This window comes from Panthera pardus, unplaced genomic scaffold (assembly GCF_024362965.1).
Source record: "Panthera pardus isolate Hobbes unplaced genomic scaffold, ASM2436296v1 HiC_scaffold_8, whole genome shotgun sequence".
NCBI lineage: Eukaryota > Metazoa > Chordata > Mammalia > Carnivora > Felidae > Panthera > Panthera pardus.
In genome coordinates, this window is record NW_026527013.1 from 20,619,995 (window position 1) to 20,646,209 (window position 26,215).

Sequence of the window (26,215 nt, forward strand, 5' to 3'; positions counted from 1 at the left end):
AATTAAAAATCAGGTTCATAGATGGAATTAAATACATTAAATGCATCTACCAAATGTTTATAATAGGGACAGCTAAAGCAAAGTAACACAAATTCGAAAACAAAAAGGTGAAGATATATCAGGCAAACTCTGAACAAAAGAAAGCTATTGCAACATAGAATAGAATAAATAGGACATAAAATGGAATTTAAACACTGGAAGGACTAAAAGTGTTTTATACTAGGGGTCAGCAAACTGTGGCCCACTGGCCAATCCAACCAACTGCCTGTTTTTATAAAAAATGTTTTTTTAGGACACAGCCACTCTTGTCTGTTTACATATTGTGTAAGACTGCTGTGGAGCTACAATGGCAGGGTTGAGCAGTTGCTACAAAGACTAGATGGCTGGCAGAGCCCAAAATATTTACTATCTGGCTCTTGGCAGCTCCTGTTTTTGTTTTTGTTAAGTTTATTTATTTTGAGAGAGAGAGTGCACGCATGTAGTGGGGTGGGGGGAGAGAGAGGGAGAGAGAATCCCAAGCAGGCCCCATTGCTCAGCACAGAGCTGGAAGGGGCTCGATCTCATGAATTGTGAGATCATGACCTGAGCCAAAAACCAAGAGTTAGTCATTTAACCATTTGAACCACCCAGGCGCTCCACAGGTCCTTTTTTAAACCAATGAAAGGAACATTATTCCAAGAAGCCATAATAACTGGGAATGTGTATGTATTCAACAACATAACTTCAAAACGTGTAAATAGGAGCACCTGGGTGGCTTAGTCAGTTAAGCATCCAGCTTCGGCTCAGGTCATGATCTCGAAGTTCATGGGTTGGAGCCCTGCATCAGGCTCTGTGCTGACAGCTTGGAGCCTGGAGCCTGCTTCGGATTCTGTGTCTCCTTCTCTCTCTGCCCGTCCCCCACTTGCACTCTGTCTCTCTCTCTCTCTCTCTCTCAAAAATAAACAAACATTTAACTTGTAGAAAAAAACCAAAAAGCTGATAGAGTTACAGAGACAAGTAGAAAATTCTACACATATACTTATCCTGGACATTCACAGGATAAAGTGGACCAAAAAAAGATAATATTTGAAATAGCTATTGGATATATGTGGAACCTTGTTTTTAAGCACACAACACTATCAGCAAACATTCTTGGGGCACCTGGCTGGCTCAGTCGGTGGAGTATATGACCCTTGATCTTGGGGTTGTAAGTTTGAGCCCCACATTGGGTGTAGAGATTGAAATTTTTTTAATCTTAAAAAAGAAAAAAATTCTTGTGCCCTGAAATTCGAATTGTAAAAAGTAGAGAGAGTTGAAAAGGGAGTAGCAGAGCTGAGGCTCATGCCTAGACATGTGAGGGTTATGAGCGGTGGTGGCCAAGCCCCAGTTCCTCAGTAATCAATGTTACAAGGCAGGGAAAAGAAAAAGAATAAAGATCATAAAGAAATGGTGGTAGCAAGAAAAGTTAGGACATAAAAATTAACCGAACTGGAGAAAGTGGCCCAGAGTGAGTTCTGCAAAAGCCCTGCAGAGCCCAAAGCTGCCTTGAATTCCATCCGCATCTTCAAGATGCTCCATTTTATGACCATTTCTTTACATGCATCTCCAGAACATCCTCTTCCTTATATTTGCTTCCATCACATGAGCTAGCCCAAGGGAATCCATGAAGGGAAACAAAGTAAAATCTCCTCCTGACCATGTCACCACAGCCATGACCCAGTGCCATGGCAGACATATACATAGATGGTTGGGGAAAAGCCCAGGAAGGAAGTCCTGGTGGACCTTGTCCTTCCAGTTGGCATTGGCTGCCACAGAAAATCTTGAGGTGGCTGGCTTGCTATGGAAGAAAATTAAGGCACCAGCCCTGAGGTATTAAACCTTTGGATACCTGGGTTTCCTGTACCATCTCATGTAGTAAGGAGCAAGAATTTTATATACTGGGCTGCAGTGCTCAAATTTTGTTCTTCACGTACAATATCTAAAAAATAAAAAGGACCAACAGTGTGTCTGTGAAGCACGGAGGAGAGCTGGAGAGATACGTGCTGAGTGGCATCTAGATTTAGCTGGGAAGGACATCTTCAAGTACCCACAGAAGAAGAGGAAAGAAAGCTGACCCGAAGACAAGGGATCAGGCCATGAAAAACATGTGCAGGGCTGGCTAAAAAGAAAAGAAAACTTTGGACCAGTATCCCTTATGAACTCTGATGCAAAAATCCTTTTTAAAAATACTATCAAACTGAATTCAGTAGCATATTAAAAGCTTTATACACATGACCAAGTGGGAAGTGGGATTCATTCCTGAAATGCAAGAATGGTTCAACATACAGAACCCATCAATGTAGTACACCACATTAACAGAATGAAGGGGAAAAAACCACACTATCATTTCAATTAATGCAGAAAAAGCATTTGACAAAATTCAGTACCTTTTCATGATAAAAACACTAGGCAAACTAGGAATAGAATGAAACTAAGTCAACATAATAAAAGCTATATATGAACATCACAGTGAACATGGTACTCAATGGTGAAAGACTAAAAGCTTCTCTAAGGTCAGGAATAAGATAAAGATGTCTGTTTTCACCACTTCTGTTCAACATAGTGTTAGCCAGAGCAGTTAGGCAAGAAATTTAAATAAAAGGCATCCAAATGGTAAAGGGAAACATAAAATTATCTCTGTTCACATATGATAAGATATTATATGTAGAAAACGTTAAAGATTCTACTAACTGTGATAACTAATAAATTAATTAAGCAAAGTAGCAAGTTGCCAAGTCAATGATAGAAAGCAGTTGTTCCCGGTAAACTAAAAATGAGCAGTCTGAAAAGGAAATTACAAAATTCATTTGCAATAGCATAAAAAAGAATAAAACAGGAACAAACATAACCAAGAAAAAGAAAGACAAGTGTTCAATGAAAACTACAAAACATTGCTGAAAATAATTAAAGAAGACAAAAATAGATGGAAACACACCCCATATGCATGGATTGGAAGACTTAAGGTAATCTATAGATTCAACACCATCTCTATCAAAGTTCAAAAGACATTTTTTGGCAGAAATAGAAAAAGTCCATTCTAAAATTCATATGGACTCTCAAAGAACTCTGAATAGCCAAAACAGCCTTGAAAAGGAAGAACAAAACTGAAGGACTCACACATTCTTGATTCCTGATTTCAAAAGTTACTACCAAAAAAACAAACAAACAAACAAAAAACATTTAAAAAAGTTACTACAGTGTTACAATAATCAAAGCACTGTGGTACCAGCATAAAGACAGACCAATGGAATAGAACAGAGAGCCCAGAAATAAACCCTCACTTATGTAGTCAAGTAATTTTTGACAAGGATGCCAAGACCCCTCAAAAGAGAAAGGAAACTTTTTAAAAAATGGTGCTGGGAAAACTGTATCTTCACATGCAAAAGAAGGAAATTGGACCCTTATCTAACACTATATTAAAAAATTAATTCAAAGTGGATCAAACACCTGAATGTAAGACCTAAAACTCTCAGAAGAAAGCACGGGGCAAAAGCTGCACAACATTCGACTTGGCAGTGATTTCTTGGATGTGGCACCAAAGATACAGGAAACCAAAAAATAGACAAATTGAGCTATAATTTTGTGTATCAAAAGACGCTATTGTCAGAGTAAAATGGCAGCCCACAGAATGGGGAAAAATACTTGAAATCATATATTTGATTAGGAGATTAATATCTAGAGTATATAGAGAACTAAAATTCCGTAAGAAACAGCCCAATTTGAATAAGGACTTGAATAAGTGTTTCTCCAAAGAAGACATACAAATGGTCAATAAATACACGTAAAAATGCTCAACATCACTGATCATTAGGGAAATGCAAATCAAAACTACAGTGAGACACACCTTACATTCATAAGGATGGATACTATTAAAAAAAAAAAAAAAAAAAAAAACCCCAGCAGAGGCACCTGGGTGGCTCACTCGGTTGAGCATACGACTTGGGCTCACGTCATGACCTTGCAGTTAGTGAGTTGGAGCCCCACCTCAGGCTCGCTGCTGTCAGCCAGTCAGCGCAGAGCCTGCTTCAGATCCTCTGTCCCCCTCTTTCTGCCCCTCCCTCACTTGCACTCTCTCTCTCCAAAAAAAAAAAAAACACAAAAACCCCACAAATAACAACTGTTGGGGAGGATGTAGAGAAATTGGAACCCTCGTGCACTGTTGGTGGGGATGTAAAATGGTGCAGCCACCATAGAAACAGCTCAGTGAACACTCAGAAAATTAAAAATAGAATTTACCATGTGATCTAGCAATCCCACTTCTGGGTATATGCCCAAAAGAATTGAAAATGAGTCTCAAAAAGATATTTGTACACCCATGTTTATGTCAGCAATTTTCACAACAGTTAAAATGTGAAAGCCACCCAAATGGCCATTGGTAGATGTATGAATAAACAGAATGTGGTATATACACACAATGGAACATTATTCAGCCTTTAATGGGAAAGAAATTCTGACACATTCTACAGCATGGATGAGCCTTGACAACATTATGTTAAGTGAAGTAAGTCATTCACAGAAAGAAATGATTCCATGTATATGAGGCACCTCAAGCAGTCAAATTCATAGGACAGAAATTTTAACATGAAAATGAGTAAACTACTGATAACCACAACATAGGTGAATCTCAAAAATGTTATGCTAGGGGTGCCTGGGTGGCTCAGTCGGTTAAGCGTCTGACTTTGGCTCAGGTCATGATCTTGCAGTTCATGAGTTCGAGCCATACATGGTGCTCTGTGCTGACAGCTCAGAGCCTAGAGCCTGCTTTGAATTCTATGTCTCCCTCTCTCTCTGCTCTTCCCCTGCTCACACTCTGTCTCTCTCTCTCACAAAAATAAATATTTTAAAAATGTTATGCTAAATGAAAGAAGCCAGACATTAAAGAGTACTTACAGGATGATCCCATTTATGTAAAGTTAGAAAACCGGCAAAAGGAAAATACAGGTAAAATAATTCAGAATAGAATTTACATCTAGGTATAAAAGGTCTTGCCTGCAAACAGCACAAAGAGACAGAGAAATTTGCTATATCTTGTTTTGGAACGGTGGTTACCTGGAAATACAGAATTGTGAAAACTCATCAAACACCATTAAGAAGCACTTAATAAAACCACAAAGAATGAGGTTGTTCTCTATGGACTGACATGGAAGGTGTTAGTAAAACAAATTGAATTGCACAATATGGTCTCTGTCTAGATACATATTCTATGTATGTGTTATAAAGGCGTTATTTTTTCTTAATTTTTTTTCATTAAAATTTTTTTTTTAATGTTTATTTTTGAGAGAGAGAGCGAGCATGTGCGAGGTGGGGGAGGGTCACAGAGAAAGGGAGATGGAGGATCCGAAGGTTTGTTTGGAGGATCACAAACCCAAGAGTCATGACCTGAGCTGCAGTCAGACACTTAACTGACTGAGCCACCAAGGTGCCCCTATTTTATTTTATTTTATTTTTTTAATTTTTTTAAATCTTTATTTATTTTTGAGAGAGACAGAGCATGAGCGGGGAAGGAACAGAGAGAGAGGGAGACAGAATCTGAAGCAGGCTCCAAGCTTCCAGCTGTCAGCACAGAGCCCGACACGGGGCTTGAACCCACGAACCGTGACATCATAACCTGAGCCGAAGTCGGACGCTTAACCGACCAGGCCACCCAAGTCCCTCAAGGTGCCCTTATTTAAAAGAAAAAATGTTTATTTATTTATTTTTGAGAGACACAGAGAGAGAACAGGGGAGGAACAGAGAAAGAGAGAGGAGAGAGAGAATCCCAAGCAGGCTCCACACTGTCTGTGTAGACCTCAACGTGGGACTCAAACCCATGAACCATGAGATCATGACCTGAGCTGAAATCAAGAGTCGACGCTCAACCAACTGTGCCACCCAGGTGCCCCTAAAGACCTTATTTTTAAAGGGGGGAGGGTTAGGGAAATAAACACTATAAAAATTTAACAATCATCTTTGATGAGGATAGTGGTGGCTGGGCATCCCCCATGGCTGGGTCTGCCCTTGTATGTACCAATAAAGGGTGTCTACACATTTGGCAGTTTCGTGGATTTGAGAAGGGACCACTTCCTTTCTTTTTTCCTTCTCCTTCCTCAGGCAAGTTCTGCTTTTTCTAGCCCCTGACCCTAACTTTGTATTACCTTGACTCCTTTTAGTATGGGGCCAGGTTTTTTATGTCTTTGCATACAACAAACAGGTCCCAGTTTTGTTCTGTTAGGTACTGGAATTTGGCTTATCACTATTTGACTTCTTTTCTCTCACAAAGCTGGTGCTCCATCATTTGGGCTTTCAGGCAGACTTAGGTTGGCAGTTCTTGGGTTGTGTCTCAGATCAGCTTCATCCCTCAGATCATCCATCCTCTCTGAATGTCTCTGTCTGTCTGTCTCTGCCTCTCTCACATGCACGCATGCACACACAGTTGTAGATATGGCATGGATGTTCCTATGTCATAATTGATAATCATAATGGTCCTATGGGTTCCCATTGCTGCGCTGACTCCACCTGTTTTTTCCTCCCCGCAACAGTGTCCACATCGCCACATTAGCAGGGCTCATCATCCCCTTTTCTCTACCCTTCCCTTTCCCCTCTTCTCTCCTCCATTATGCTCAGATAACATTCCCCATGCTTTTTGCCTCTCTGTTCTCTCAAACTCCTGTCTGAATTAGGACTCCTTCAGTTGCAAATGACAGAAAACTGACTTGGCTTAAGCAAAAGAGACTTTACCGCTTCACTTAAAACTTACGGGGTGTATTAGTTTATGTGGCTGCTGCAACAAATTACCACAAACATGGGAGCTTAAAACAACAGAAATTTGTTCTCTCGCAGTTCTGTAGGCTGGAGTCTGAAATCAAGGTAATCAGGAGAGCCATACTCCCCCAACAAGCTCTAGAGAATTCCTTCCTTGCCTCTTCCAGCTTCTGCTGTGACCTCTGCCGTGACCTCTGCCTGCATCCTGACATCGCCTTCCCTTTTGTGTCTCTCTCAAAACTCCCTCGGCACCTCTCTGATGAAGCGTGCGTGTGATCGCATTATCCCATATAATCCAGGATAAGCCCCTCCTCACTAGACCCTTCACTTAATCCCATCTTTTACGGTAGGAGGTCACTTTCCCAAGTTCCAGAGATTTGATGTGGTTATCTTTTGGAGGCCCATTTTTCAAGGGGCAGATGTGGCTCAAGCTGCAGGTAGATTCAGGACCCCAGACAGTATTACCAGGTCCCTCCTTGATTCCTGTTTTATCTGTCTGGTCTGCAAAGCTAGGTGGAGCTTAAAATAGAGAATGCTATGACATAGGAAACCCTAGCCTACCTCATGCTCAGTCAACCTGATGGCCACTTATGGAAATCTATCACATAGAAGAGGGCCTGGGTCGAGGCCACCCTAAGCCTCTGCTCCTGATGACAGATCTGGCAAATCTCCTCTCCAAAATAGACCCTAGGGTTCAGGCTCACTGGGATGGGAATAGAGACAGGGAACATGTTCTAACACGTGTCCCCAGGGAGTATAGAAATTGGGCTTTATTTTTCTGCATCTCTTGCCCAGGCATCTCCACTCAGGGTAGGACAACAGAGTCTGGCTGTAGCCAGAGCCAGCAGGGAAGGTCAGAGCAAGAGCCGAGAAGCAGCATCTGAGCCGAGAAGCAGCATCTGAGCCGAGAAGCAGCATCTGTGCGTGCAGCCTCCCTCCCCAGGGGCTGAGTGACAAAGCATTCCTCCCTTCTGCTGGCCACTTCCTGGGAAAACCAGGCATGGAAGCCATAAAACAGTATCGCGATAAGTCCAGGCATATTAGAAATTATGACAAATGTAATCTGCAGTATTCATCTATTAAAAATACAGAGTTTATTGCTGGATCAAAAGACACCTGTATTTTGTTGCCCAATCTGCGCCTGAGCTGTTGCTAGCCGCGCGTACTCCCCACTGCTCTCCCATGGGCCAGCAGGCAGTGGGGGGTAAGGTGAGCCCACCGCTCACCTTACATGGGCAGGTGCTGCAGAGGGAGGGCCAGATCCGGGCTGAGCGAGGCCTTGCACTTGACAAGTGAGCGCCGAGGTTGAGAAAATGGATTCAAGTGAACCGGAGACCCGGACAATGGAAACGAAGGGAGACCAAAGGAGTGTTTGAAAATCTTCTTCCAGACAAGCTTGTGTTGCTTCTGGAGTATCCCTTGGAGCAGAAGACTCTGAACCCCGAACTCTGCAAAGCCTGGAGAAGACATACCACCTCCCCCAGCAGGACACAGAGGTTCACCAGGAGTGGTGTGAACTCATTGTTAGGCACAAATATACAAAAGCTTACCAAGATGTGGAGAGATTCTTCCATGAGGTTCAGGCCATGGGCATATACATGTACCGGGGAGCTGATGGTGAGTGAGGATGCCAGACAGTCGCAGGTCGCCCACAGGTGCTTTGAGCTGACCAAGGAGCAGGTGGACAGATCCTCAGCCAAGGTGGTGGCTGAGATGTTGTTCTGAAGAGGAAAGATCACAGTTCATGCATCTACTCCTATGTCTGGTGGGAGCAGGATGGCAATGACCCTGGACATCAAAGAAAGGGTCATGGGGCTGCTATAGCCAGCAACTAGTAGCAGCATCCAGGTCTTGGTGCTTCTCCTTCCAGAGGCTTCTCTCCCTAGAGCTCAGCTACTGCATGGTGCCTTTGTCCCCTGCCCCGAACTTGCCACCTCAAGATACTGAATCTGAACTGGATCTCTTCTGTTAAGGCAATTCTTTCACACAGATGATGAAAGCTGTCAGAGATACATCAGAAAACCTGCTGAACATTTTGCATGGATCCCCTCAGCATATGGCTGCACTAGATATTTCTAGAATTCCAGGAAGTCACAGAGATTCTGCATACTGGGACTAGTGAACACCATTTGATATTCTTCTCTGGGTCATTTCAGAAAGATTCTGCAGAATTATTTTGATTGATAGGTCTGTTGTTTAAATTTTTCCAAAACTTTTAAACCCTTGCTAAAAGGGCAGGGTAAGATCCAAGATGTATTGATAATGAAACATAGTGGATTACTATTTTTATATTCCTGTGTGCTTCTGAATTTAATACTGTTTTTAAAAAGAGAAGAATGATGTTACCCAAGAGGTATCCTCTGCAAGTTGGTTCTGTCCCTCTCCCGCCCACCAGTCTCCTTGTCACTTTTCTGGATGGTTCCAGGAGCATGAAGGGTGTGCTCCTGCCCTGATGAGCCACAGCGGGAGCCTGTGGGGCTGTCACCCTTTCCCCGAGCGCACATACAAGGAAACCAAGCTTCCCAGCATGTCCGGAAGGAGGACGGTGTGAAACCATGAGAGAGAGGCCGTAGTGGTCTGTGCAGTCCTGAGATTGTGCCATGGGCTGCAATGAATGAGAACGGTTTGGAGCCTGGTTCCAGGCTGTGTTCACCTGGCTCTGCATCTGGCCTGTGGGGGTAAGTGTGGCTTTAACACATTCCATCATTAGAAGCTCTTGGTCAGAATTCTCTACTGGTGACTGTTATTCTAGAAGGTTTACTGGGGGGAGAGGTGCTGCTCTTCACTGTTACATGTGCTCTACGTATGACTGTATGTGCTTTGTTTACAAATCCTTTGGTTCAAGAATCAAATTTTGATTTTTGAATTTTAATAAATGCAAGAATGCTGAAAAAAAGACACCTGTATTTTGTTAACAAAACGTGATGGAAGTTGAAAATAAGGCAGTGGATAAAAATATAGCATAGCAGGGGTTCAACTTGTCAAAATCACTGTGTTGTACACCTGAAACTAATTTAATCTTGTGTATCAATGTACTTCGATTTAAAAACACACAAATGATCCAGGAGAGACTTCCACTTCTGATAATGCTGTGATAAGTAATTAGGATTAATCCATTTCCTGAGAATAACTGGAAGAACTGGTCAAAATATATTTTTTTAAGTTTCTGCTTGAATGGATTGAAAAGTAACAATATAGGAGCTCCTGGGTGGCTCTGTCCATTAAGCATCCGACTTCGGCTCAGGTCATGATCTCATGGTTCATGGGTTTGAGCCCCATGTCAGGTTCTGCGCTGGCAGCTCAGAGCCTGGAGCATGCTTTGGATTCTGTGTCTGCCTCTCTCTCTCTGCCCCTCCCTCGCTTATGCTCTCTCTCTCTCAAAAATAAATAGACTTTTAAAAAAAGGAAAAAAATTAACAATATAGTAAAAAATTTCTGGGCCGTGATCTAAACTAAGAAAGAAATTAAAAGATGCAAGCCTGGCATTTGGGGGTTGTCCAACACCTATATCTCCAAGCAGATGCTTCCCGTGCCTTCCATGTGTCCCTCCCACCTCTGCCTGTATCTTTCAGCCTACACCTGTCTTCCCCAACCCCCTCATCCTGTTAACTTCACACTAACACCTTCCAACCTTAGATGGCCTCCTCTCTACATACCCCCTTTTTGTGGCTTTATTAAGTGCTTCTTTTTAAAAATTTTTTTTTTAACCTTTATTTATTTTTGAGACAGAGAGAAACAGAGCATGAATGGGGGAGGGTCAGAGAGAGAGGGAGACACAGAATCAGAAGCAGGCTCCAGGCTCTGAGCTGTCAGCACAGAGCCCGACGTGGGGCTCGAACTCACGGACCGTGAGATCATGACCTGAGCCGAAGTCGGACGCTTAACCGACCAAGCCACCCAGGCGCCCCTATTAAGTGCTTCTTAATAGAGTTTGATGAGTTTTCATAATTCTGTATTCCCTGATAACCACCATCCAAAATAAGATAGACAAATTTCTCTTTCTTTGTGCTGTTTGCAGGCAACACTTCTTACATTTTACCCCCAGATGTCAACTCCATTCTGAATTATCTTACCTATGGTTTAGTTTTGCCTGTTTTCTAACTTTATATAAATGGAATCATCCTGTGAATGCTCTTTGATGTCTTTCATTTAGCATAATGTTTTTTGAGATTCATCTGTTATCGTGTGTATCAGTAGTTCACGTTTATTACCGTCTATTATTTCATTAAATGAATATACCACAATTTCTTTGTCTAGTCACCTGTTGGTAAACACTAGGGTTGTTTCCAACGTTGACCTCTTTGAATAAAGTTGCTATGAACAGGCATGCACAGCTCTTTTGCAGACATGTGTTTTCATTTCTCTTGTATAAATACCTATGAGTAGAACTGCAGAGTTATAGGGTGGATATATGGTTAACTTCATTAGAAACTGCCAAACCCCTTTCCAAAGTGCTATTTCTTACCTTCCCACCAGCAGTGTTATTAAAGATTCAACTGCTGTATGTCTTTGCCAATATTTGGTGTTGTCAGTATTTTTTATTTTCGCCATTCTCTAAGGTATCTTATTGTGGTGCGAATTTTCCTTTCCCTCATGACTAATGATGTTGGGTATCTTTTCGTGTGCTTCCCAGCCATTCATAAACCTTTTGTGAAGCATTTAAGATTTTGCTCCAAACTCCTTGTTTCTAATGCTTATTTGGTTCCATTATTTGTTTGAACTGAAATGCGTGTAATTGAATTCTCTATTAATAAATGTTTAAATTGTCTCAACTTTATGCTTTTACCAACCAGCCAGAAATGACTGTCTCTATATACACTTTGGTGCCAGTGGGCCAGTATTTTCAGTGTCCTGCCTTTTTAGCCGAATTTTGGGCATTTGGCATAGGAAAGAGTGGGAGGATTTCCACATTTTCACCAAAACAAACTCTACTGTCTGGAACCATCCTGGTGCCTGAGTCATAGGTGCACTTATGACATCATAACACTGTCTCCTTCTTCCCTCTTCCTGCCGGGCTGTGGCTGGGAGAGCACAGACCTGGGGGCAGTGAAAACATTGAGCTCCTAATCATGGGGAATTTAGGGGATTGCAGACCGGAGGGGATTTGAACCATTTATGTCCCAAGTCATGGGCATTTGGTTTTGTGTAAGAGAGAGCCACCCAAAGTTGCAGTCAGGGGAAGGTGGATTTGCACAGTTAACTCAGGGTGCCAGTCCTACATCTAGGGTCTCTGGGCAAGGCAGGAGGTTGAGTGGTGGATTTGGCACAAAGTTGTACAAAGGGCACCTACCGATACCTTTCCCCTCTAAACTCTGATTACAGAAGGATGGCCAGTTTTGTGAAATCACAATAGAAGACGACATTGATGAAACCAGATCGATGAAGAAGAAAGAGAAAAAGAAAAAAACACAGCCTTCACCCACACCGCCACCCCCTCCACCAAAGGTGAGTGAGAGGTCCTCAAAGTTGAAGGTTAACTCCTAGTTGCAGCATCTCTGACCTGAGTCACTCAACAGTGATGGGTTGTCCTCTCTGTGCCCCATAGCATGGCATGATCCTGGAATTTGTCATCTGAACTAGGATCCACAGGTGAAAGATAGTGCTATCAATTATTCCTCAGGAACAATAAGCATAACCCCAGAATGTCCCTGGGCAACCAGGATGAATGGTTGGCCTATCCCAAGCTGGAGTGAGTAGGGATAGACTCATCCTTGATTATCTTGCCCTCTTAGTTCCTTCTCGGTCAGAGAAAGGTGGGTGACTGAGGCACGGAGACTTGGTTGTAGGGAGGGGAACAAATGGGGATCAGACCATGTCAAGCTGGGGAGTGGAATGGTGAGCCAGTGTAGGGAAGGCATTGCCACGAACAGGGAGAGCGGAGTGTAGAACTGTGTGGGAGCACGTGTGTGTGTGTGTATGTGCACACATGTGTGCATGTATGCATGCTAACTAAAGTTAAGGGTGTGAGAACCAAAAAGAGTGAAAGTGAGAAATGAGTAAGACTCATTCTCACTCAGTAAGGACTCCAGACCATGTGGAGCAGGGAAACTTCTATACTGTGAGTTCCCAGAGGGACACAGCAGGTTGTGGGTTGAGCTGGAGTCAGGCATGAAAGGTGAGCAAAGGATGCCACTTCTCCAGCCTCCAAGTGGGATGTAAGGGAAGGGATATTGCACCCCAGGTAGGTGGCCAGGCCCATGTGCAACACGATACATGATGTACTGGTTCCAGGCTGGCCAACCAGGTCCATGTCACCACGTGGTAGCTAGGACGTATAAGGACCCTGAGATGCAGGGGACAGACAGTGTGATGTGTCCAGGTCCATTAATCAGAGAGGGGCAGAGACAGGACATCTATCTGGTCTACTGGCTCCCTGCCTAGTCCTCCTGAAATCCTGAGGAAGGGGACGTTGTTGACAAAGGATCAGGAGCCATTCCTGGCACAGCCTGGAGCTGAGTTGGGTGGGGAATGTCCCCTGAGAGTCCCTTCTTTGTCTTTGCAACCTCTTCCCCCAAAGAAAAAGAAGCTCCCTGACCAAGAACAGAAAGCCATAAAGATCCAGGCCTGGTGGCGGGGCACCCTGGTGCGCAGGACATTGCTGCATGCGACACTCAGAGCATGGATCATTCAGCAGTGGTGGAAGATGACAGTGGCAAAGCTGCTGGAAAAGAGGAAACGAGCAGCCCTAGAGTCCTATGCGCAGCAAGAATGGGCAGTGGTCAAGCTACAGTCCTTGGTCCGCATGTGGCACATACGCCAGCGATACTGCCGTTTGCTCCACGCTGCCCGCATCATTCAGCTGTATTGGCGCTGGCATAATTGCCATAGCCGTGGCTTTTTCCAGGGCAGCTATGACCTCACAGCATCCCATCTGGGACTAGAACTCGAGATTTTTCTGGGGTCACAGATTTGTCGGATTACAGACTGCATCCCCTTCCCAATAAAGAGCTAATCAGGTCTGCTCCAACTCTGTGTCACCAGATCTCTGTCACAAGCTCCAGGAGGTCCTGTGTCAGCAAAGGGTCAGGGAAAATGATGGCAGATACCGGGCATGTCACGGTCAGCTCTGAGGAAGTGGCAGAGGTCATCTGGGGTCCCTTGTGGAAAAGGATTCTAACTACCAGGTTCTGGGTGAGGGGGATCTGTAATTGATTAGCAATGTCTGCCATGGGTAGGAGAGTTGGGGATGCAGGGCCACCAACTCCACCAACTCCAGGGAGACTCCTTCACACTGTGGTCCATATAAATGGCACCTCCTGTAGTTATGCCACATGGAGGTTGTGTCCCCTGATGCCCTTAATTCTTCCATGTCTTCCCATTAAATGTAGAACAATTCAAAAAGCCTCCCATGGTCTAGATAAGCCTGCAGGGTCTGGCCCTGACCACATCGCCCTCTCCATGTCCTCCTTGGCCCAGCCTGCTATTCAGACCTCCCCCGCACATTCCCATCTCAGCAGTTTGCATCTGCAGCCTCCTCTCCTTGGATGCTCTTACCAGGTGGAGCTCCCCCTCCGTTCAGGTGTGTCTCTGCTCCACTCTCTCTCCTCAAGGAGACCTTCTTTGACCACCTTATTGAAATGCCTTCCCCACCTTACTGTACGCTCTAGCTCCTGACTCTGCTTTCCTCTTCTCAAAGTTCCCATCACTACCCAAGGTTATCTTGCCTCATTTTCTATTTTCTGTTGCCCCCACTAGAGGATGAGCTTCAGGAGAATAAGGACTCTGGGTTCAAATCTGTGTTCCCAGAACCTAGGTCAGTAGGTTCTGTTTCTTCATCTCTCTCCCTTTCCAATATGTTATTGTATGTACATTTTAGGTTTTGTATATCATGTCATTTTGTCATCTTAAAAAAAAAAAAAAAGTCCCTTTCTGGGTTGGGAGACACTGCCCCTCCCAGGTCTAGCCAGTTAGTTCTTAGAGATAGCTAAGGACTCATCCCAGAGCACGCCTTTCATCTGCAAGCTAACCTATTCAGGGAGGTACCTCCTTTCTCTCTGTCCTCTACACCCCAGAGGGCTGTATTTCTCTGCCTTAATTATCCCAAACCAGGTACTAGGCACCTGCCCACCCCCAACAGCTTAGGGGCCACAGAAAACACTCAAACCAGTCCATTCTAAACTGTTACCCTTTCCTGCCTTGCCACTCCGACATAGGCCATGGGAAAAGTTTTTCCCTCATCCTTGTCTTCTGCCACCTGACAAAAACCTGATGACCCTGTGTGACATGCGATGACCTCCTCTTTGAGACATTGGAGTATAATAAACTTTATTTTGTGCTTCTATTTTCTTGCAGCTGCACCTGACTGATCATCACATGAAAGAACACAAAACATGAATATAATTTAAGTAAAATTTACTTAACCATTTTTAGATTAGCCATATAATATTAATGATTAATAGAAGACTAAAAATTCAGTGGCCTTTAGTACCTTCGCCATGTTAAGCAACCACTGTCTTCTGTATCAAGTTCTAAAACATTTTCATGGTCCTAAAAGAAAATCCTGTACCCGTTAAGGGGCAGCTGGGTGGCTCAGTCAGCTAAGCATCTGACTCTTTATTTTGACTCAGGTCACGATCTCATGGTTGTGAAATCGAGCCCCACATCGGGCTCTGTGCCTAGCATGAAGACTGCTTAGGATTCTCTCTCCCTCTCCCTGCCTCTCTGCCCCCTCCCACTCACACACACTCTCTCTCTCAAAATAAATACATAAACATTAAAAAAAAAAAAAGAAAGAAAACCAAAGAAAGGGTTCCTGGGTGGCTCAGTCATGATCTCGCAGTTCATGGATTTGAGTCCTGCTTCGGGCTCTGTGCTGACAGCTCAGAACCTGGAGCCTGCCCCTCCCATGCTCATGCTCTGTCTCTCTCTCTCTCTCAAAAATAAATAAACATTAAAATTTTTTTAAATAAATAAACATTGAAAATAATTTTTAAAAAAGAAAAGAAAACCTTATACTCATTAAGCGTTAATTCCCTGGTAGCCCGTCCTCCTGCCAGTGGCAACTGCCAATCTGCATTCTGTCTCCATAAGTTTACCTACTCTGGACTTTTCATATAAATGGAATAATAAAATATTTTGTCTGGTTTCTTACACTTCCTATGGTTTTGAGGCTCATCCACACTGTAGTATGCATCAGTACTTCATGACTTTTTATAGCTGATTAACATTGTGTGTCTATACCAGCTTTTGTTTATCCACTCATTTTTTTTAACTTTTTAAAAAATCTATTTATTTTGAGGCAGAGGGTAGGAAGGGGCAGAGAGACAGGAAGAGAGAGAATTCCAAGCAAGCTCCGCACTGTCAGCACTGAGCCCCGTGTGGGGCTCAAACTCACGAACCTCAAGACCATGACCTAAGCCGAAACCAAGAGCTGGACGCCCAACTGATGGAGCCACCCAGGAACCCCATTCCACTCATCTTTTGATAGATATTTGGATTGTGTGCACCTTTTGGCTATGTGAATAATGTCACTACAAATATTTAGCCACTACACGACATTACATTCCCACCAATGGGGTACAGGGTTCTAATTTTTCTACATCTTTTCTGACACTTTTTTTTCATTTTTGCAAATTCTAGCCAACCCAGTGAGTGGGAAGTGGTATCTCATTGCAGTCTGATTTACATTTCCCTCATGATGAATGATGTTGGGCATCTTTTGTGCCTTTTGGTCATTTGTCCTCCTCTGGAGAAAAGTCTGTTCAAGCTTTGAGAAACTTTTCATTAGGTTGTGGCTGTCTTTCTGCAGTTTCAATGAACATTTATGTAATGAATGAATACACAATCCTACCAGGACTTGAATTTGTGGCTTCACGATGGTTCACAGCCTATTTTCTGGAAACAGCTGCCCCACCATCCCTGAATGAATCTCTCAGACAACCATCCTAGGTCCTTCACACCCCAGTTGACATGTTATCCTAGGATTTTTGGAATTATTATGTCTCTCTGGCAATGCTTCCATGTGTGTATGTGTGTGTGTATATATGGGCAATGGAAGGAGGATCTATTGGTCTCGCCATTTCGTCTACAGATACTGCTCTCTCTGTTGGTTTTCATCTCTCTATGTGTCTCGGTCTATCCCTCATAATTCTGTCTCTCATTATATCTATAATCTGTTCCTCAGTATCTTTCTCCCCCAGTCTGGGCCTCCTTCTGTCCTACACATTTCATGATGTCATGTCTCCTTGTCTCTGTTTTTCAGTTCACTGGATTTTCTGGATCTGTACCTTTCTGGTAGAGATCATTAATAGCTAACCTTCCTTAGATGTATTTCTTCTCTTCTAGGTCTTGCTTGCCCCTTATCCCTAAGAGCCCCTCAAAGATGGAGAAGTGTCATGGAGGGTACCGATATGGTTGCTCCTGGATGGTGGAGGCATGCACCTAACCTAAACTCAGCCTAGGACGTGCAAGTACTTAGAAATGTCAGAATATTTTATGCATGTGGCCACAGCGATTGGTTCAGGAATGAGTGCATGACATAAGTCAGGCCATTGAGTCTCTGTTGTGGTGCTGTATTGAAACTCCTAGGATTACCAACTATAAGGATTACAAAACCGGAGCTGCTAGGGGCACCACATGGAAATAGCTGAGAATGGAACTGACACAGAGTAAAGTGGATCCATCAGCTGCCAAGAGAAAGACTAAGCCGTGAGGATTCCTTTGGGCCTCTGGAGCCAGCCATGCCTGAAGCTACAACTACCTATACTATGGGAATTCATTTTGTGAGCCAATAAACCTTCATTTTCACTTATGTCAGTTTGTTAAAACAGCAAAAAAAAAAAAAAAAAAAAAAAAAAAAAAAAAAAATCTCACTAGATTGATAAACATTTAAATATTACTCAGGGATCAAAAAGAATGAAATCTTGCCATTTGCAACAATGTGGATAGAGCTAGAGTGTAGTATGCTAAGCGAAATAAGTCAGAGAAAGACAAATATCATATGATTTCACTCATATGTGGAACTTAGGAAACAAAAGGAAGTGCCTGGGTGGCTCAGTTGGTTAAGTGTCCAACTTCAGCTCGGGTTATGATCTCACGGCTGGTGGGTTTGAACCGCACGTTGGGCTCTGTGCTGACAGCTCGGAGGTTGGAGCCTGCTTCAGATTCTTTGTCTCCCTCTCTCTTTGCCTCTCCTCTGCTCGTGCTCTGTCTCTCTCAAAAATAAATAAACATTAAAAAATTTTTAAATAAAAAAACAGGTGAATATAGGGGAAGAGAAGGAAAAATAAAATAAGATAAAAACAGAGAAGGAGGCAGACCATAAGAGACTTAAATACAGAGAACAAACTGAGGGCAGCTGGAGGGGAGGTGCCTGGGGAGATAGGCTAAATGGGTGATGGGCATTAAGGAAGATATTTGTTGGGATGAACACTGGGTGTTACATGTAAGTGATGAATCACTAAATTCTACTCCTGAAACCACTGCTACACTATATATTAACTAACTTGAATTTAAATTTTTAAAAAAGACTTAAATAAAATGTAAGGACAAAAAAAATTAAAAGAGATTGAATTTGATGTGAACTGCTTCTCAGAAAGTGGTTTTCAAAAATTAGTTTTTGAGTTAGAAACCTGACAGAAGGTGTGCCTAAGGAATTCTCAAGTAAGTGTGGGGTTCTCTCTCATTTAATGAACCCAGTTCTTCTAATGCTGTGTAGTGTGGTGAAAAGGGAAAATGCTATAGATGGGTAATCAGCTAATTATCTAGAATCAGAATGAATGAATGTGAATCTAATCATGGATTGGTGACCTATGAGCCAAATGTGGAGTCTTTAGCCTAGTTCAACAAGTCAGCAGGCAGGAGTCATGGGCAACCATCAGCCGTTCATGAAACAACTGTGTTAGGAATGAATAGAATTGTCAGGTCCTTCTCTTGCCTCACTCGACTTACACAAAGCACATGTGTGCAGTCTTCACTTCTAGGATAACCTCTGAGCTGTGTGACTTAAAGTGGACATCCTATTATATGTGTTGGATCGAAATAGAGCAATGCTTTTCAAACTGTAGCATACATCACAATCATGTGAGGGGGCTCATCAAAGCAGATTGCTGGCCCCACCCAACATATCTTATTTAGTTTACAGGGTCCCAAGAATGAGTATTTCTAGTATGTTTTCTAGGTAATGCTGTGGCTACTGTTCTAGGGAACCCCACTTTGAGAACCACTGGGGTAGATCTTAACTATGTGGTCACTGTGAAGGACAGCATGACCAAAATAGCAGAGCCGCACATAAATTGGAGGTTTATTTCTCTTTTCCAAAGAAGTTGAGAAATAGGTGTCCAAACCCCGGGATGGCACTTCACAGGGTGAAGAATCCTAGCCCCTTCTACCTTGTTACTCTGCTATATATGGTCTGTGAACCCAAGATCACCACATGATCCCAAATGGCTGTTTCAACTTCAACAATCCCCTCCACAATCTAGCCAGCGAGGAGGAAGGAGAAGGAGAAAGGCATGTTCCTTCTCTTTTAGGGCATATCCTTGAAGTTACATATGCCACTCTTGTCCATAGCTCAAAGGAGGTAACAGAAGACCGAATAAAAGGGGAGATATACCATATAGTTATTGATAGAATGACTCAACATTGTAAAATTGCAAATTATCTCCAAGTTGATCTCCAGGTGAAACTCAATTCCTATAAGAATCTGATCAGGAGTTTTTGGGAACTTGACAAGCTGATAAAAAATCATATTAGGTAAGTGTCCACAATCAGTTAAGACAGTTTTTGACAAAAAGACTAGAGCTAGGAGTATGGTAAAGCACATGAAAATACATCAAAAGACTGTAATAATAACAGTGTGTAGTTGAGACACTAAGAATCTAAGGTGAGGAGTAAACTAAATAAGGATTTGTTGGATTTCCCTCATCCCATTCTCTTCCTTCATGTGTACAGCTGGCAATAGCCCCTCCTCCACCCTGGCTGAAGAGAGTTTTCTTTTCTGCATAAGTTGAACCAGAGAGGATCTAGACTCCAATATTTCAGTCATGGCGGAAGGCATACTAAAATGGAGCGATCAATTGAAAGTGTGTAGGCTAGACAGTGAGGCCTCCAACCCTTGGTGCCAACTCAGCTCCCTGAAGGCTTGCAGTCAGTCAGGTTTCATTCCACTCTCTGACTCGAGGTTCTGGGATTCCTTTCTGGGACATCAGTCAATTATTGCTACGCAAATGCTGCATGGCAGACTGCCACAAGCCTCAGTGGCAGGCAGCAGTAAGCATGCTGACCTAGGCTGTGTTTAGCTTGGCTAGAGAAACTCTGCCCCACGTTTCTCATCCTCTTCCTCATACCCCGGGCACTTCCTTGTTGGCAATGGCAGAAGTCCAAGAGGGTAAACATAAATTGGCAAAGACTTTCAAAGCCAAGGCCAAACTTGCATGTCATCATTCCACCTTATTCTGTTGGCCAAAGCACATCACATTGCCAATCTAAGGCACAGGAAGATAGATTCTGTCCCCTTACGGGAAGAAACTACAAAGTCCCATAGGAAAAAGTATGAATGTAAGACCACTAAAGCAATCTACCACAAGCTCCAAAGAATAAAACAAATGAATGCTAATTTGGGGGGTCCCCCACTGAAACAAAACCCAACTCTGCCTTATTAACCTACTCTGAGTGGTACCAGTTAAGAAACCGCACCCATGCACCCTGAGCTTCCCTTTGGCATTTTAGTGCCACGCTCACACACATGAATAAACAACCAAGGATCATTAACATGAGAGACTGAAATAAGAAAAAAGGGGACTTAAAAGAGATCGTACTGGGAACAGAAGAAAAAGGTTTAAAAAACCAAACTTAACAATTACAACTACTATTCTCTCTCTTTTTTTAATGTTTATTTATTTTTGAGAGAGACAGAGCACGAGCCGGGGAGGGGCAGAGAAAGAGGGAGACACAGAATCCGAAGCAGGCTCCAGGCTCTGAGCTGTTGGCACAGAGCTGGTGGGGCTGGAACCCATGAACCATGAGATCATGACCTGAGCCAAAGTAAGATGCTTAACGGACTGAGCCGCTCAGGTGCCCCTATTACTACTATTCCTAATAAAAGATAACAAATCAATGAAATAAGAATACTGTGCTATAAAAGAATAATCCAAGGACAAGAAAGAGCTCTTGAAAGTTAAGACTTTAAAAATGGAGAATACCTTCTAAAAAAGTAGAATAAAAAGACAAAGAAAATAGTGTAGAAAATATTGGAAAATTAGAGGATCAATCTATGATCTAATAGGTTTTCTCTAAGTATTAAAATGGAGAAAATTAAAAGGTAGAAATGATTTTTTAAAAACTAGTACAATAAAATTTCCAATAGCTGAATAATACAAATTTTATAAACTAATGTGCCCCATACAGTGAGTGAGGCAGGGAGTGGGGGAACATCTCAGAGAGGCTGAGAACAACATGTCTAGTGGGTGTGAGGGATCTGGGATGGTTGGCTCAGCAATATTGGGACAGTTGTTTCTAGGGAGTAGGATTTGAACCCTGATGAAGACATAAATCTAAGACCTAGATGGAATCATGTATTCCTTCACTATGCAATCACTTATTGAAACAACAGTAATTTCAGAACATCCTAAAAACTAAAGATAAGGGATAAGGAGAAAATCCTAAAAGCTTCCAGAGAGGAAAAAATAAGTCCCATCATATGGAGAAAGGAATCAGAGTAACATTAGACCTCTAGGAAAACAGTTAAAGCAATTCCTCAAAATTCTGAGGGAAAACTATTTTCAGTCTAGAATTCCATACTCAGCAACACTATCAATCAGATTTGAAGGTGTAAAAAAAAAGTCATTTTCAGACATGCAAATCTCTACATATTGATATCTATATACTTTTTCTTAGGAAACTATCATAACATGTGCTCTATCCAAAATAGGGACTAAATCCAAGAAAGAGGGAGACCCAATGTGCAGGATCATGTTCTGTCACTTGGTGAAGACCTCAGTGTAAGATGTAAACCAGAATTTAACAGGAAAATATGTGACCCTGGATGAGAAAGCACGAATTTAAAAAATTTCAAAAGCACAATTACAAAGGGGAAAATGGATGGAATGATATCTGTGCAATGAATAACACCATGAAGAAAGTCAGCTGGCCGATGATTGTTGGGGAGAGAATATTTGTAACATATCTATCCACAAAAGGTTATCCAAGGAAGTCATCCAAGAGGATGATGGGAATCCAACAGAAAAAAATAGGCCAAGGACTCTATCAGGCAATTACACAGAGATGCTAGAAGGTCAAGATGAAATAATCATAAGAGCTGAAAGACACAGAGCAGTACTAGGACCAGGTGCCATTCCAAGGACTTCACCTTCATGAATCTCCACAAGAGCTCCTTGGAGGAGGAACCATGTTTCTATCTTCACTTTGCCCAGGAGGAAACAGACACTACTGGAAGACTTGCTCAAGTGCACACAGCTAGAAAGGGTCTGTGTCAAGGTTGGATCCCTGTTATCCACCCTGAAGAATCCTGCTCTGCTCAAGTCCCTAGTGAGAGAAATGGAAATTAAAAGAGCAAGGTGACACCACTTCACATCTTTCAGTTCGGCGAAAATTACGAGGTGATTGACAGAGGTTGCACTGGTGGTGCCACTGTGGAAAACAATCTGTCAGCATTTAGTAGCATGGAGGAACCACCTGTCCCATGACACAGCAAGCCACCCCCGTGTGCATTCCCTGGAGAATGCCTCCCATGGAGGCACAGACACATGTGGGAAGATGTTCCTCATGGCACTCTCTGCCATGGCTTAACTCATCCATGGGGCAGAGAGCAGGGAAACAGGTTATCCTGGGTCATGAGCACATAGGGAGTCCTTATCTGTTGTCAAACTGTGTATATATTTAAACATTTTCATGATAAAAAGCTTTTATGAAGTTGTGCAAGAAAGGATAGGGAACCAGAATGTGCTCCATGGCACAGTGGTCAGTGACACTCACAGAGTCATGATAATATAAACACTAAATTGCGATTGGGGACCTAAATGGCAGCAAGTGACCTAGTTGGGAAGATGGAGGGAGAAAAAGTGAGGTTTTGGGGATGGGGCAGAAAGCCAAGTCCTCATCTTTTTTGGTGGAGAGTTAAGGTCTTGAAATGAAGAGACCATGTCAGCATGTCACTGAGGTCTGGAGGGGGCTATCCAGAGTCGGTTAAGAGATGAAAGTGAGCGTGCCTGTGAGATGGCAGTGGGGACAGCCAGAGGCAGCTGGTCTTGGAGGCAAGCCTGAATAACTAAGTGACTCTTTCAAATATGACCATTGCTACCACTAGAGGAATCTACACTGGGGAACACTGTCTCTTACATAATGACTCATGTTTGGAAAATTCCTCCAGCCCAGTAAATTTCAGACACTGAGTGGAAGGGCTTATTTTGTTTTAAGGAACACATATTGGCTTGTTAGGCACCAAACAACTGTAGAAATACAGGGGTTCAGCAGCTGGAGGGGAATAGAAATAGGCTGAGGTACCTCCATCCTGACCCTTCCTTGGCCCCTTCTGCTCACCCTCCATACTCACAGTCTCACATACTCACATACTCACTAACTAAAAGAAGGATTTTCCCACATACTGAGGAAGGGCATGGAGGCAGAGAAGGCAAGACACAGGAAGCACCCTGAGCCCAGGAACCTTCCTCTGCACTGTGTAAGCAGCTCTCCTTAGTGACGATGACAGGAAAGTCTTGTGGGTGGGCCAGACTAGAGGTCATCCTTTGGACAGGACAGATTCACGGGGGCTATGGTTTCCCCAAGGACAATCCCTGGTCAATCCCTGGCAGGAGGGAAATGGGTACATGTTTCCTCTTTACCCAACAAATTTGAGGCAACCTGGTCCCTGGGTCATAGTTGCCCTTGTGACATCATGGCTATCTCCTCCTCTCCCACCCTTCTTGCTTCTGCCAGGACCAATGGAGCAGCAACCAGAGGGGGTGTGAACACCTGAACTACTGCCCCAAACCATGGGCGGTAAATGCTGTGTAAGACAGCCAAACACCCCCTCCCTGGAGGTAGGGAGTTAGCCCATGGCAGAGGGAAGCACCAGATGACTTCAGAAGGACTCAGGAGGGGCACCTGGGTGGCTCAGTCAGTTAAGCGTCCCACCCTTGATTTGGGCTCAGGTCATAATCTCACAGTTGTGAGATTGAGCCCTGTGTTGGGCTTCATGCCATGGAGCCTGCTTGGGATTCTCTCTCTCCCGCTCTCTGCCCCTCCCCCACTCATGCTCCCTCTCTCCCTCTCTCACATTAAATAAATAAACTTTTTTAAAAAATCTTAAAAAAAAAAAAAAGACTCAGAAAGAATGGGGAAGTAGGCCTGTGAGGACTTTGCACAGAGACTGGTCCTCACTCATGCTTTCTCTCTATATTCTGATTGCAGAAGTCTGGTCCAAATAAGGATGCACTAGAGACTGAGAAGCTGAAGGTAGGTGGAGCCTAGGAGCATGAGAGAACCACAGTTCATTGACCATCTGAGCACAGAGTTCTTGAAAGTGAAGGATCCATCTCTGGTCCCACAGCTGAGAAGTCAGTTCAGTGTTGCTCTCCTGTCCCCATAAATTCCCTCCCTATTCTGAGTGAGCTATGTTAAGTATGAAGAGACAGCAGAGAGGTGAGGAATCAGGATGCGGACAGGCCACTGGAAGGTGGGGCACAGTAGTGGGAACTGGAAATCCAGAGAAAGTAAAGCCTGGGTTTAGAAGGATATAGGGGTGACTGAAAGGTAGTGGAAATCAAAAGAAGTGAGGTAAAGGAAAGCCCTCAAGGGGCTATGGGTTGGCATGAGGCATCAGGAGGCAGCATCATAGGCTGGAATTTGGGTTGAGATGCAGGCCATAAATGCAGAGGTTCATCCTCAGAGGACCTTTTGGTTCCTCATATTCATGGCAGGTCTTCTGGATCAGAAATTGTTTCCACAGAACCTGTGAAGATCACAGGGCAAGCATATCCCCATTTTGTAGATGAGGACACTATGACTCAGAAGATGACCAATACGTCTATGGCCACAGGTAAGGTAGAAGTAGAGACAAAACCCCACCCAGGACTCCTGGGTCCTCAGAACCACCAGGGGAAAGGCTAGTTACGAAAGAAGATCAGAGCTCCTTCGTGGCAGACACCAGACTTGTTGTTCATAACAAATTCATGTGGAGTCCTCTGCTTTGCTTGGTTAGAGGCTTTGTCAAAAACGCCACAGAGCAAGAATCAAGGCAGCTGAGAAGATCCAGGCCTGGTGGCGTGGCACCCTGGTACGTCGCACCCTGCTGGTGGCAGCCCTCAGGGCCTGGATGATTCAGCTCTGGTGGAGAACACTTTTGTGGAGGCGGGTTCTTAAGCAGCGGCGGGACCTGTTGAAGATCTATGTAATCCAGGAGGAGGCGGCAGTCAAGCTCCAGTCCTGGGTTCGCATGTGGCAGTGCCATCGACGTTACTGCCGAATATGCAATGCTGTCTGCATCCTTCAGGCCCCAAAGAGCTATTTTGCCTTCCAGACCAGTGATATTCTACAGGCACAATATGAAGTCACTCCCAACCAGCCGGAGTTCCATATTGAAATCCTATCAGTCTAAAAGTACCAGAGGGTGGAGAACTACTCCACTGCCCCCCAATAAATGTCTGACCAGGTTTTGTGTGTCTCAGTGACTCCTACACCATGAAGACCCCAAGGCCTCCACCTTCTGGCTCTATCCAAATCAGAAACTGCTACCTGAGGCTGTTCTCACACATCAAGAGCCAAGTGTACCATTCCATAGCCCTGGCACCATTATCTCCTGATCTTGCAATTGGGAGCAGTTAGGCTTTATATTCCCAAAGACTCCAGGCACCTCTTCTTATGAGAGTTGCCTTTGAATCCATGCTCTGTTAGCCTGCCATCATGAGCCAGCTGGGGCTTGCACCCATTGGCTATCTATTTGGCAAGCCCCTGGACAGAAGTCAAACACTTTGCTGGCTCTTGAGAGCAGTACAGCCCATAGAATGCACAGGAGGCTGACCTTAGTGGTGACTAGGCACAAGGTTTTTCAAGTTTTGTGCTAATTTGGATGCTGTTTTCTTTGGGAAATAGCAGGTATCATGATCTTAAGGAACCTCAGCTCTGCTTCCATCCTCAGGACCAGCTTCTCCAGGGTGCTGAAACACAAATAGGGCTCCCACTGGTATCACTGCCACCCTATGTGTGACACCATTCTTAGTAACTTCAGTATTAACTTAGATGATGCTCCAAGCCCCTTGCCTCTTACCTCCAGTGATTTTGACTTCCATTTTACCTGAATCACCCACTCCTATAATTGCACCAGAGATTGTTGCTTTTCAAGCTGCCTTTAAGGAATGGCCTTTAAAAAAAAAAAAAAAGTGTCCAATCCATCATATACTAATTCTTTTGTAAAACAATAAAAATGAATTGTGGGAAAAAACAAGTAGAAAAGGTATACAGAATATAAGGCTTACTTTTGTTAGGCTGGACACACATAAAA

General features: G+C 43.6%; 1 protein-coding gene across 8 annotated transcripts in view; it reads left to right on the forward strand.

Annotated features, from left to right (window-relative positions):
* The window catches only part of LOC109247876 (IQ domain-containing protein F5), a 76,727-nt gene that overhangs the window by 37,849 nt on the left and 12,663 nt on the right, over window positions 1-26,215 (forward strand). For 2 of the 8 annotated variants that reach the window (XM_019417024.2, XM_053897494.1), the window contains 3 exons: window positions 12,082-12,204; window positions 24,127-24,171; window positions 24,917-25,367. In XM_019417024.2, the coding sequence (XP_019272569.2) occupies window positions 12,139-12,204; window positions 24,127-24,171; window positions 24,917-25,312 (507 nt within the window). In that variant the 5' untranslated portion in view covers window positions 12,082-12,138 and the 3' untranslated portion in view covers window positions 25,313-25,367. The other 6 variants (XM_053897495.1, XM_019417027.2, XR_008420361.1 and 3 more) reach the window with 6 other exon arrangements.